The sequence below is a fragment of the Protopterus annectens genome, chromosome 17.part0, assembly GCF_019279795.1.
Source record: "Protopterus annectens isolate FY-2018-M chromosome 17.part0, PAN1.0, whole genome shotgun sequence".
NCBI lineage: Eukaryota > Metazoa > Chordata > Ceratodontiformes > Protopteridae > Protopterus > Protopterus annectens.
Window position 1 is genome coordinate 298,492,602 of NC_056751.1, and position 14,429 is coordinate 298,507,030.

A 14,429-nucleotide genomic window follows, 5' to 3' on the forward strand; every position below is an offset into this window, starting at 1 on the left:
CATCAGCTTCATCCTAACAGGGTCATATCACAACCCAGGTCAAGTTAAAGAGCATAATCGGGATATTGGTATATTTTCCCATCATTTTCCACAACCAACAGCAGCTTTTGTGGGGCCCCCACACAGTCTTGGATGATTAAGGGGGGCTCCCTGCAGTCACAGGTATCACAGGTACCTAACGCTGGCTATTTTTGTTCATTTCAGTGGAGAATGTCCACCAACAGGATTTAGCTAAGCCAGGAGCACTATGTCGATGGTAGAATGTCTAATGAAATTGTGAAGACTGTTACTTGATAAAACACTGTTACTATAACTAAAGATAGCTTTCAATTTTAAAGGAGAATTAAATAAGAGCTGTTACCACCCTCTTGGTTTATTAAGATTTCCATACTGTTCTTTTGTTGCTTTAACAGACATGTTACAAAATATGAAGATAAGATAACTTGCAGTGGCTGGAGCCCCCAGGAACAGGGGCCCCCAGTGACCGCAGGGTTCGCTGGTGCCTAAAGCTGGCAATGTATGACACTTTCAAGTAAAACAGAAAGAATCTTAACATTTTTACATAAATATCCTTTAAATTAATTATGTAATCTAAGGGGTAGCAAACTGGACAAAAAAAATAACAAGCAAAATATAAAACAGGCAGGATTAAAGATACCCAAATCAAAGAAATCCGGCTGTAATCATCTTTGATGACTTACAAGTTTTCAGTCAGTGAAATGTAGCAGTTAGAACAGAAAAGCATTCTAAGATGTAATGATGGTAGAACAAAGTGAAGAAATATATATTTTGATATACTGATAACTCTGTAACTTGATTGCACATTTCTGAATCCCATATTAAAGTCCAAAACAAATAGGTAGTGAGAAGGATCCCACTATCAGAGCTATTTCTTATAAATAGCTCTGGTAGTAGGATCTGTCTCATCATGCATTTGTTTTGAATTAACATCTTTTATCTAACAGTGCAGAATTTTGTGTTATATTCTAGAAGTGTTCGAGCAGACTGAATGTGGTCAAAAAGGCATGAAGCAGAGCTCCATATGTATTATTGGGGAAAGAAAGATGGACTATGAAAGGAGTACTGGACATATTCATTCTTGATTAAGGATTCATGTACGTAGTGTAAAATCTTATGTAACTATAACAGAAAACCTATTTTGGTCCAGTAAAAGAATCTTAGCAATCTTGATGTTCTGTTCTTTTTTTTTTTTTTTTTTTTTTTTTTCAGTTTTAAAATTGCAAGAGGATATCCTGCTGGATGCAATGGAAGTAAGTAAAAGGAGATATTTGAATCACTGAAGGAACTTCCAACTAGTTCCAACTCAGTGAAAAAAAAACTCTCTGAAAGTTACTATTAGTGAATCTAAAACTATGTTTACCATCCTGCTTTGTGTTGAAAGATTATTTTCTATGTTTGTGAAATAATTTTGAACCCCACCCAAGCTCTCTCCCATGCACACATACTAGTTTTTAAGGGTTCCTGTCACATAATTGAACTTCCAGAAGGTCGAACACCAGAAGTTCGAACTTGGAAGTTTGAAAGTTGAAAATGTCAAAGCTGTGGAAGTCCGAATTCTTTCCCAGGGAAATAATTTAGTTGGACGTTTCTGTGGCTTCGACATTTTCTCCACTGTGGTGCAAAAATTATGGAACGGGTTAAGGTAAGTGTGCAATTGTGATGGACATTGGGGTTAGGGTGCGGGTAAGGTAAGTGTGCGATAGTGACGGACCTTAGGGTTAAGGTGCAGGTAAGGTAAGTGTGCAACAATGATGGACCTTAGGGTTAGGGTTTGGGTTAAGGTTAGTGCATAGATAGTTGTGTATGTAAGGTTTAGTGTAGGTTTATAAGGTTTTTGGTGTACTTGTGTTGTATGTGTGTGTGCTTTTTGGAACAGCAAATTTTTTCCCTGGGAAAAAATTTGCTGTTCTGATGTTTCGATGTTGTCACATTTCAATCTTCCAAGTTCGAACTTATGGTGTTCAAAATTCTGGAAGTTCGATTACGGGATATAGACCCGTTTTTTAACTATGTAAATATTACATACTGTTCTTCCTTTCTTTTTTTTTTTCTTTTTTGTTAGATATTGAATTGCTAGGATAAACTTTCTCTTATTACTTTGTTGCTTTGTCCAAACCGAACACTGTCCACCTATTAGCAAAATTAGCATTTCATGCTCCTTGATCTTTCTCATCTTTTTCTCCTCATTTTGAAATATGCATTATCATCACCATCTTCTCAGTATCTGAATGTAAATGATGCCCCTGTTTTGCTGAATTGTTGTGATTTTAGTCTCACATTTACGGATCTCCACCAGAACTTCTGTCTCCTTTCATCTTCCTCACTCCTTTTCTTAGCTCATCAGCAGACAAGCCACCACATTATTTGATATTCATTATGTGGTACAATATGATATTTACATGTATCCGACAAGTGTGATATTCATTATACAGTATGCTAGGATATTTACAGGTATCTGACACATGATGCCATAGATGAAGATCTACCCCCATTCCCAACTAAAAGCATTAAACATAAATACATAACTTAATCTAGGAACTAAGAGAAATACCACAGTAAAGTAAATTAATTCTGTATATAGATTGATTTGGACAGGGAAAAGCAGAAAAGGTATTTTAGATAACTGACCGTCTGCTCCCTGAGTCCTTGCCTTGCCATTTCCACGCATTTTCCTCCGCCCCTTCCCCCCTGTGCCCTTTCATTCAGACCTTCACTCTGCTGTGTTTGACATTGGCATCAGTTGTTTGTTTGTGGACTTCAAGGCATACTGCCTTTTCTGTCCCATCCTATCCCAGTCACATTCCATAATCTGACCCATCTATCTCCCTTCTTTCCTTGCCACCTAATTTTTAAACCTTTTTTACCTACTTTGCTTACTTCCTGATACCTTCATTGTCTGCCGTAGCTTGAGACAGAATTTGTCAATCACATGGCATAAACTTTCACCTTACTATGCTGCACATTGATTTGTTTTCAATAATATTACCTTACAGTGTTTACTGCATTTAATTGCTACAGTTCAGTTTTCCCATATCATGTCTAAAATAGGTTTTATTTTCTGTAGTTTTGAAGAATGCATTTCAAATAAGATGTTTTAGTGTTATACTAAGTATCATGTTTATAGCACTTCACTACTTGCATAGCGGTTGCACCCTAGACCTGCTATACAAGACTATTTCCAATGGAAAAAGATAGCTGAACATCCTTATTTCAGTTTGCCTTGTAAAGCTACCATTCATATGCTGGTAGTTATACTTGTGAAGGAAGTGACCATTCTTTTGATCTGTACTTATACTGTTCCTTGTAGCTAACAAGACAAAGATTAAACAGTGTTAGTCTAAAGGGCTGTCATAGCTAGCCCTGCATATGCTGCTCAGAGTTATACTTACTTGCATAGGCAGGTTGTTGGCCATGGTAAAGCTGGGCATGGGTGGTAGTGCGCTATAAGTGTTTGTGAGTGCTGTATCTGTTCTGCCCAACATTGAGCCAGATGTAAAGGATGAAACTGAAAGGCAAACAACAACACAATTTAATATGTTTATCCAGTATAAAAATCACCAGAAAAATGTCACTGTGTCATCTAAACAGAACTCAGATGGTGTTTACCTGGTGTGGTAGGTTGTGGAATTGGTTGGTAAACACTGGTACTGAAACTACTGCTGATTGGGATATGACTGGGAGTGTTACTGGCCTGCCTTCTCTGGTTTCTTAATTTTTCTTCTCGTCTCCACTTTGCCCTTCTGTTTGAAAACCACACCTTAAGAACAGAATGGAAAACAGAGGACTAAATATACCAGCCATGCAACCCAAATCTGATACTATCATAAGTAGAAAAGCAATGATTGCAGTAGACATGCCCATTTAAACCCACACCATTTTTTTTTTGTTTTGCTCTAAAATGCTGCTTGATATTGGCTGATAGAGAACACCAGGCAAGCTGATGCAGGACAAATTTTGCTCCCCCAACATATATTATCATACAGTCAGTAAAAATATTTTCAGTGATTGTTAATCCATATATGATATTTTGTTTAACTGTACACACTTCTTCTGCCATTTAATAAACAAGTTTTAAAGTTATCTATGAGTATGGTATTTATTGTCAGATGGCAAAGAATATTGTCTTTATGGAAGTGGATAATGATAAAATTCTCAGTAAAAGTAGCAATGATTTGCTTACCTGTATTCTTGCTTCTGGCAAATCTATTTTAGCAGCTAGCCTTTCTCTAGCAAATACGTCTGGATAATGGGTTCTCTCAAATTCTGCAAGAATTAATGGAGGTATATCAGGTGCCGAAATACAACATGGCTGACTTTTTATCTGAGAGGCAAATGTTTAAGTATCTATTTGTGTTATTTAGTTTGTGTTTTGGGAACAGAAGTAGGCAGTTCTTGTGTACCTGGAGGAAAGATGAGACTTAAGTTACATGTTGCTAAACAAGCAGGAATTTCACTTGAATGTTTAGAACTTGTTACTGGGGCATGTCAGACTTGAAAATACATAGTTATTCAAATAATAGGAATGTTGTTTCCATGCTAAGTGTAATGAATGCAGTCCTTTCTTGCAATGATGTGTTCATCATTCTGTTTACAGTATTTTGTTTATTAAAGAATAAACATGCATATATTTGTTGTTCTTGTAATAGCTTGCTAAGCTGTCTTTAAATATGTCTTAGTATATCCCTCAGTATATGTCCCCATTTTGTCAAAATTACTTTTTTTTTGTTTTTATACTTGATTGATAATAAAGACTTGAGCAAACCATAATGTTTTTCCATCAACTCACAATATCAGTATCCTTACTGAAAGCATTTGTATATGTATATGCTCACATTGCACATTGATGCAGATGCGGACGGGTTCATATTCATTACGTTGCTGCATATTTACACCTTTACCTTTCTCTAATGCCTCGATTTGTTCCTGTGTAAAGGATGTTCTGTTTCTTTGCAGCTTTCTTTTCAGCTGAAGTCTCATTTGGGCTTCATCAGAATCTTCACCATTGGAGCTGATAGAATTTGTATTTTCACCCCCTCCTTCCTGTTGCTGGCAACCATCTGTAACAATAAGCCACAGAAATAAATATGATCTGCTAGCCATTCTATTCATAACAATCAGTAGTGCTAAACTTAATTTAAAAGGTAAATTCAAGTTATGAATGCTCTGTGTTTCAGTTAGGATATTTTTTGATAAAAACAGACATCATTTTCAGTGAGATATTATGCTACAAAAGCAGAATATTTCAGAAACATACAGAAATAAAGATCTGCTTTCTTTTATCAAAAGTGAGTAACAGTATTTTGAAGAATCATTTCAAATAAATTTAAACATGTTTCCCCAAATTGTCTACATTGTAGTCACATATGTCTTTAACCAACGCTCATAGTATGCATTAGTTGTTGTCTTAAGTTTTTTTTTTGTTAAAAAGTTTTTATAATAAGCAATCCTCTCTTATCAATTAGATACTGATAGGTTTGCAGAAGTGCTAATGAGGGACTAAACCAAGCTTGTAATCTTTTTAAAAATATTTATCTAGTTTTCATTTGAATTCTGCACAGTCAATTTCATTTTAAAGGTTGTGAATTTAGAAGTACGTGCATTGTTCTGCAGTTTTATTCAACTATTGTAAGAGTGTGCATTGCCTTGACACCTATTACTGTGCACAGCTGTAATTATATCATCACCAGGAGCAGGCTATAATTGCTGGAAATGGAATTTTATATTTAGATAAAAGGACTGTCCATTCTTTGTACTATGTTGTACCAGGGAAATGTGGATTTCTTTTAAAATTTGAACATGTAATTTCTAAAGAAGTACTAGCAAATCCACAAAAAAAAATAAATACACTTGTTATTTGGAGATTAAAATGCTGACAATCTGAACGGGAATTTCCACTTAAAATGCATTTAAACATATTTCAGAACAAACTACATTTAAGCAGAAATAAACTTCTTTGAGCTTAATTTTGTGTCACGTGGTATTTCACAGTTTACCTTGAATATCATAATTACAGTTTAACGATTAAACTGGAGTAAAAGATTTCTTACATCCTAATTCTGAGAATTAAGTTATAATGTGTTTATTAAGTGCGCGTTGTTACCGCATACCTGAATTGTCTGTAACGTGGCCAGCTACACACTTTTAGATGCAATGATGTAAAATTATGTTGAATGTGCAGTGTATTTAATTCCTAGCCTCTTTCATTAGCATTCTATAAAACTGTACTGTATTCTTTGTCATGCAAAATCCTGTTGAAGGCGTAAAATATTGTGGGAAACCAGATATTCAGTTTAAAGCAATGAGCATGTCTCTTTTATCATCTGCTAACAATGGAACAATCTTCAAAGGGTTAAGAGAACAGTGACAGAATCTGGTGGAATCTTTTCAAGCACTGTGAAATGTTGTAAAACCTAAACTTTTCCCCCATTTAAATAGTAGGATTCAGCTACAGTGGTCACCATATGGGCGTTTGTAGATCTATTGAGGTGACCACCAACACATGAATAGAAAGGGAACTGCTTTTCACCAGTGCACAATACCAGCCCAGTAAGGGAAATTATTAAACTCTTGGGCCAGGAGGGTTGGCAAACTTTCACGGGCAGAATTTTGAGGACACAATCACAGACTACAACAAAAGGATTCTCTTGAGGCATGCAGTGCTCCACATTGTAACGCAAGGATCCCAGTCAACAGACTTTCAGTGAAGTATGTTAACCTTTATGCATTACTATCATTAATCACTGTCCCCTGGGCTGGGTTACTCAATGCCATTTAGGATTTATACTTTCTATAGGAGTAGAAAAAGAAAGAAAGAAAACGAAAGAAAGGAAGAAAAAAAGAAAGAACACCCCACAGCCATGTGAATAGGATAGCTCTATATTCTAGGCCTGTTTATTCAACACCAGAGAACGGGCACTACTTAGATAAGATTAGATGAGCTTCAAGTAATATTATAATGCAGAAGCGATCGTTTTATCCACCACCAAAAGTTATTTACTGACTCTTTAAGTAGTGTTGGTGTTTCGCTTCAAGTGTGTCCACCATTTCCATTCCCTTCCACTTTTATGAATATCTGAACTACTGGATACAGTTTTGCAACGTGAAACAAAATACTACTAGATGAAAAATAGCTATAATTATGGAACAGCGCGTAGCATACAAGTCAAAATATAAACTGGCAGAGTTTAAAAGCAAGCATTTAGTAATATACAGTTTAACACCGATGAGACTCAGACACATGCGGATATCTCTATTAAGCAGTATTCCTGAAATTGTCTGCTCACCTCATCTACCTGCGACCATCATTCGGTATGTAATTTGTACGCACGCGGGTGTGTCTACTGTTTAGGCATACAGCCACATATACACTATTGTATTTAATAAGTAAAGGTAATACAGTGAGCTGTAGTTTTTCATATCCACTTTTTATCTATAATTGCTCTTTTAAAAAGTCACAGCATTAACGGAATCTGATAAATCATATGTATTTCTCAGTGTACTGAGTGTCTGTAATAACCATTGTATTCGAAATACTAAAACACTCCACAAAGCTGTAATCATTATCTGCACATAAGCGTATAAATCAAACAAATGTTATTCTTCTGATAGTTGCATAGCTATTTTACATTTGGAAGTTTGTCACTAGCAGTTGCATTACTGGAGCATTTAGTGCTTAGAAGTAACTGAAGTGTACAAAGAATTGAGAACACCATTCCGCCTAACTCTGGCTGGCATCTCTAAGTGGGGTTTCTAATGTGATTTATATGATTATAGACAATGCAAAAAAAAGAAAAAAAAAACCGCTAATTCGCCAATTCGACCTAGTGTGAAACAGTCCAAATCAGTTTGCTTAAAATTGTAACTAATTTTGTGAGCACTTTCTGTACTATTTCCATCAATCGTACTTATAATGCTGTTTTAAAGATCAATTCATCCCAGGACCAAACTTCTGAAGCAGTTCTAACTATGTACTTTATGTATTACTTCTGTACTGCACTGTAGTGCAAAACACTATATATATATATATATATATATATATATAAACACACAAACGGTTAAGACGCATTTGCCTTTTTATTTCTCTTATCGGCTTTAGACAACTTCATGGTCATGTCTAAGAGTTTACTCCTAAGTTTAAAACGTGAAGCTGGTCTTGTATCAAATCACGTCAGATATAAGCTAAGTTATTTAACTTGCGTTCTGTGAGTCTCTGTAAGAATAAGCTCCATAATAGGCTGTTCCACCTTCCAGACCTAATCCTTAGCAAAGGGAGGTGAATGCACGGTCTTTTATTCTGCGGCCAGACCAGCTGACGCTGCACATAGGATTTGTTTTCTGAAGAAAAAAGGACGCTGGGAAATAAACTCTTTCCTCGGTTCCTTAGTGTCCAAACCAGTGAGGCGGAAAATAATAAAAAAACGATAGCAAACCAGATGCGGCACCCTTAAGCTCTAGAGCTCGGATCAAAACTTTCTGAGATCTGCTGAGAGTGAAAGTGTCTAACGTATTTAGGAGGGTTTAAACCTATACGAAAAGAAGAAACACAAAAGAAAGATAAGAACACTGCCACGGTGATCTTTAAAACCACTAAGTCGACGGAGAATTTCTCTGAGATAGAGCTGTCTCGTTTGGCACTGTCAGCACTGATGTATCTATTATTTTATTCACTGTCGGTTGGCTTTTAACAGATTGAGACCATATTTATCCACACCCGAGACCTAACCTTGCCTTAAGTTTTTGAGTAAAGGGTTGTGAAATCTAGCAAGGAAGCAATAAAAAGGCAGAACGATGTTCATAAATATTACAATATAATGTTATTTTATTAAGTTTAATATTCAGGGATATTTGGAGGTCCTTTCTAACAGCAGGCCATTGGCCCGGTGGGTGGGACAAACCCGATCAACCAAAGGTATGTAAGAAGCAAATCATTTCTCTCTAGGGAAGTGCATTTTCATCATTTTCATTGTGAACTCTAGTGTCTGTGCATTCGACATATGTTCAAGATATAGATTAGTTTACACACACAGCACAAGGTGTGTGTGTGTGCGTGTGTGTGTGTGTGTGTGTGTGTGTGTGTGTGTGTGTAATTTAATTAAAAGGCGATTCTAAAGGCCATAGTCAGTGAATACATTCATCAATCGATTAGCTGTTAAATCCAAGAAGCCTTTTGGACTGCATCATATTTGAAGATGTTCCACTCCACATAGTCCTGGTGCAAAGACACTTGATGGAGTATCCCTCATAACTATCTGTTGGGTGGGCATGCAAGAAAAGAAAAAAAAAAAATCTGAGGTTGTTTTTAAATCAGTTACCTATTAATGTTCCTGAAATAAGAAACAAATTGTCAGACTACATTTTGTTTTTGTCGATTCTAAGAACCAAATGCATGTGCTGCGATTGCAACATATTTCCTCTAGTAACTGAAAATAGTTTCTTAAATTAGTAGTTTCACAACAGATATATCTATCTATCTATATCTATCTATAAACACACACACACACACACACACACACATATATATCATATCTGGTTTTCCTTAGCAGAAAGTTACATGTTTACAAACAACACACTAGATGTAACCAAATGCGATAATATGCGATAATATGTAAAATATATTCATATCCAGCAGCACAGCTGTTGTCCAGAGCTGTGGTTTTCTCTCTTATACACAATGGCACTGGTGTTCGCATTCTATTTCCAATAAATAGTTTTGTTTACCACTGCAGCTTTCTCGCGCCTCTTAAAGCCAAAAGGTTTTATTAAAAGGGAAAGTTTCGTATAAACATGCTCAGTTGTTCAGGCATGCAATCAACTTCTCACACCAGTGTGATTGTGTTTGCAAGTGAATATGGGTGTAACGTGGGTAACACTGCAGGAAAGTGTACCTGCTGTAACTATCCATGAATGTGTACGCTTTATTACTTTATGAGGGTTCCATTGGCAATAGACATTTCCCTTTTGCATCAGTTTGAGTAAATTATGTTGTTCTAAGTGTGCTAACATACACAAATTAAGTCACAAATCTTCTTTGCGGGTGATATAGTAAACGCGGCCGTGTTTTATTTATGTATGTTGTATGCGTTTAGGTAGGATTGTACATATTTTCGAGACCAATAACTGTTCCTTAAAATTGGACCAGATGATGTAATCATTTTGTACTATTTAGATCAAACGTCTGTATATTATAAGCGTGATACAACAGTCCGCACATTCTACTGAAAATACGCAGATCACAAGGCAAAAATGTTGGTGTATTATTCATTAAGCAGACACTGATAATTTATTGAATATTATATATTGTGGTACATACCTTACATCTATTCCTTACAGGTGTCAGTGCACTCCCAAATCACCATACCTATGCCCCCATCCCGATTATTCTGCAATAGTCTTTTTTTCCATAAAACGCACTGTTCCTTATAATAACTTCTTATTTTACTACTGCAGGTGAACATTAAACATCACGTATGTCTATTTTTCACCCTTTTTTGTACTTTCTTGTAATTGCCTTGCTATTACCCCTATAATTATTGACGACTTCTAACTCGAAGTTTGTGAATTGAGGATCGCGCTGGCATATTTCTGTGTTGGTTGGTTAAAATTCAGTATAACATGATTGTTTAGAAGACGTATATTTGACACACTGCTTTTAACACAGCTACCAGTAGTAATAAAAAGTAAAACAAGGGCTGATTCAGGAATCAGTCACTTTAAACTGTGTCATCTGCAATCCGGTTTGTTAAATAATTTATTAAAACGCTAACAATTAATTACCCATCCCTGCCATTCACATCTTTTTCTAAAAAGTTTAAAGTAGAGGCACATATTCCAGGTATATGTCGCTCAGACTGAAAGCTGGAGTTGTTTATAAAATAACGACCCCTTCTCTAATTCAAAAGGCCATCATACAAAATGTAGAATGTTATATGCCGTTGAAGTGTACTGCGGACGCTTGGTTATACTATTAAAAATGGCAATTCTAACTGGCAAATGGTGCCATATAGCCTGACCAGGGGTCTCAAGTGGAACATTTCTACAGCTGTCTCTTCCTTCTAGACGCTTATTCATGTCACCTTAATGAGAAACAAAACGTTCTCTAATGAGCAATTACATAGCGATAGAATTGTTCCCATAACAAATTCTTGCAAGTGACAGAAACATCCTTTGTACTAGATATTGCTCACACTGTTGCTGATTTATTTATTCATTGCCGCAGCATTTATTGAGGTGGAAATGAAAAGCAAGATGTGCAGATGGACACCTCCCTGAAAGGTTGACCAAATTTGCACAGTCTTTCTTAATCCTTGGGGGACAGATAGAATAACCCACTTCAAGGAGACAGCAAACAAAACATTGCTATATATATATATATATATATATATATATATATATATATATATATATTATCATCTCCTGTCATCTCCATAACAAACACCATACTATCAGTAAATAGTATCAGGCACCATGCAGTACAACTTCCAACAACTCTCAGAAGAAACTATAAGCAAAACTACTGAAACAACTCTTTGTAAATACTTATGTGCGCCTCAATATTTTCTGATCTACTGTATAAACCACAAACAGACGACACATAGTCTGGTTTATATTCTCTCAGTTCAAAAAACATTAGTAAACACAAATAAACATTCAAAGTTTGAAAACGGGAGACATAAGTTTAGCAGTTGCTGTCTTCGCGTCAGCTGCTATACGGGGCCCTTAAGATGATTAACTGTAACTATGAATAAAGTTATTTCTATGAATACTTGGTTCAAATAAATTAAAATACGGTACAATCCTCATTCCGCTTCCCCCTACATTAATCGGATGATTCCATTAATTGTGCTAGCAAGGTACAACAAATACATTTGTTTAGATTACAGATTTATTTCAATTCTTAATTGAGGTGGCCACCTGTCAGGTTAGCACAGAAAGACTGGCCTGCAAATGTAGGGTCAAAGCAGTATATTATGAAATACTGACCATCATATGATCAGCGTTATCATGACTGATTCAGCAAGAGAGAGTATAGCAGTTGTGAATATTTGAGTCTGGAATGAAAATATGAACATATTAAAAAAAAAAACATTTCTTGGGCAATGTTTCTGCAGCCAATTCATGCTTACCTGGAGTGGGCTGCCCTGGTACTGATGTACCTGGGTACCAACCTGGACGAGTACCCCATGTTCCTGCCTGTCCATTTAACATCCTTAGTTTGTCATACATGCCATCTGCACCCATCTGTTGCTTTTCGCTAGCCAGGTTGCGGAGGACTCTGTTTATCGAAGACACCTGGAAGATATGACCAGAGGGGTCTATTACTACAGAAGCTCTGACAAATCTCAAAATAGCGAATTTATTTTAACATTGGAGTCTTCTTCTTCTAAGAATCCCAGTTGACTATATATATTTATTTCGCCAAAACACTCCAGCATGATCAACAAATGACGCAGTGGTTGGTATAATATTAATACACGTATTATACGCATCACAAATCTGCAGATGTTGCAGTTGTCAGCAATTTGCTAGCTATGCACATAAACAGACATCTGGCAGCTTGTTTCTTTTTTGGTTCTGCGCAACAGTTTTTGAACCTCGTAAGTGAAGTGAAAATATGACCCCAAAGTCAGTCACAACCTACAGAAATATTGTCATATCACATTTAAAAACAGACCCAGTTTTTGTGATGATTTTCATATTACCTATTGCTCAACTTGCCATTCATGAACTCAATTCACCAGTCTGTAAATATGAAGGAAATAGGTTAGTCCAGTCTGTTGAGATAAAGTAAGAACTTACACTAGGTATGTTGTCGTTGGTACAGACTCCCTCTGCTAACAATCTATCTCGAATTTCCCAAGCAAAAATTGAGGGGCACTCTCGCTTATACTGAGCAATTTTGCTTACAACTTCAGGAGTTGCTACTCTGGGCTTACTACCTCCGATTGCCCGTGGTCTGATTGAGCCAGTTTCGTAATACCGTCCCAAAATTTTACTCACACACCCATTAGACACCTATAGGGAAACGGACACAAAAATCACATTATTAATAATTTCAAGACAAAAATAAAATTTTGTAAGTAGTCATTACAAACAATGGCGAGCTTACGTTTTGATTGTCCAGCACTTGGACTTTTGCATCAGCATGGGCCTATAATACAAAATTATACCTTAAATGGTATGTGAACGTAGTTTTAAAGTCCTTACTCTTAAAAGATCTTATACTTGTGGCCATATTAGTGTTATCTTTTGAAAATGTATAAAAAGCAGCATGTTTTCACTAAAATATATTCTGGTTAATATTTAGGTATATTTGGCAACCTTAACGTAACGCTGAAAGTGGGACAGTTACATATGTTTTGGAGGAGGGCTGAGGACTTCAGCCAGTCTATAAAATGGTTTTATTATTCTACCATGCCTATGAACAAAATACACTCATAATATATAAACTATGTAAAACACATTGCTAAACATGTAAATGTTTAAATCACGAGGGTTGCTGGAATTTTAAGTAAGCTGCTTAACAAGAGTATTCTAAATTACCATTAACTGTCACTAGGGTCATTGACTATGCATTAAAATCAACATAATTTTATATATATATATATATATATATATATATATATATATATATATATATATATATACATACATACATACACACACACACACACACACACACACACACATATATATATATATATATATATATATATATATATATATATATATATATATATACATACACACATGCATTTAAGCAAACGTGATTATCCCATTGCACTTGTGATGTCCATGCATTACAACGATTAGTATTATCGAATGTACAAATGATTTCAAGCACTGTCTTAAATTAAACAGACAGCTGAGTAGGAATCAGTCTTGTCACCTGAAGGATCCTAGAAATATCGCACGGTCGAGCCCCGCTATGTGCAAGTTCCACAATTTTCTGTCTGGTCGAGTCTGGCAGCGGTCTGCCATTGACAAACACACCACCGAGCTGATTTACTCCGCTATGACCTGGGAAGAACAAAAACATTTCCTTTCAGCTACTGGAAACTTCAGCAAAGACAACAACGATGTACAGTATGATTGTAAATGTCAGCGCAAATATCGATTAGAAAAATCAAACAGAGAACAAGGTATGTAAGCCACTCAGACATAACCTGACATAAATCTCAATAAGTGAAAATGCTGAGGATGAGGTGGAGTGTGTTGGGGGGGAAGGGGGGTAGACAGGGTTCAAAATGCCTAGTTCTCAGACCCTCCCCATTTCCTGCAGTTTTACAATTCCCGAAGCATAACATGATTAATAAACATTTTAAAACTTCAGTTCTACAGCTTATATTAAAAAACTGCGCATTGTTATTAAAAAGGACAGCATATATTTAAAACGATTTTAATAGCAAACA

At 36.0% G+C, this 14,429-nt stretch overlaps 1 protein-coding gene across 5 annotated transcripts in view; it reads right to left on the reverse strand.

The window, feature by feature from the left end:
* Positions 1-14,429, reverse strand: part of PAX6 (paired box 6) — a 68,919-nt gene that overhangs the window by 39,070 nt on the left and 15,420 nt on the right. For 3 of the 5 annotated variants that reach the window (XM_044059517.1, XM_044059516.1, XM_044059519.1), the window contains 8 exons: positions 13,907-14,037; positions 13,127-13,168; positions 12,817-13,032; positions 12,144-12,309; positions 4,920-5,078; positions 4,202-4,284; positions 3,628-3,778; positions 3,411-3,526 (listed from right to left, as the gene is read on the reverse strand). In XM_044059517.1, coding sequence (XP_043915452.1) covers positions 3,411-3,526; positions 3,628-3,778; positions 4,202-4,284; positions 4,920-5,078; positions 12,144-12,309; positions 12,817-13,032; positions 13,127-13,168; positions 13,907-14,037 — 1,064 coding nt within the window. The remainder of the gene's footprint in view (positions 1-3,410; positions 3,527-3,627; positions 3,779-4,201; positions 4,285-4,919; positions 5,079-12,143; positions 12,310-12,816; positions 13,033-13,126; positions 13,169-13,906; positions 14,038-14,429) is intronic. The other 2 variants (XM_044059518.1, XM_044059520.1) reach the window with 1 other exon arrangement.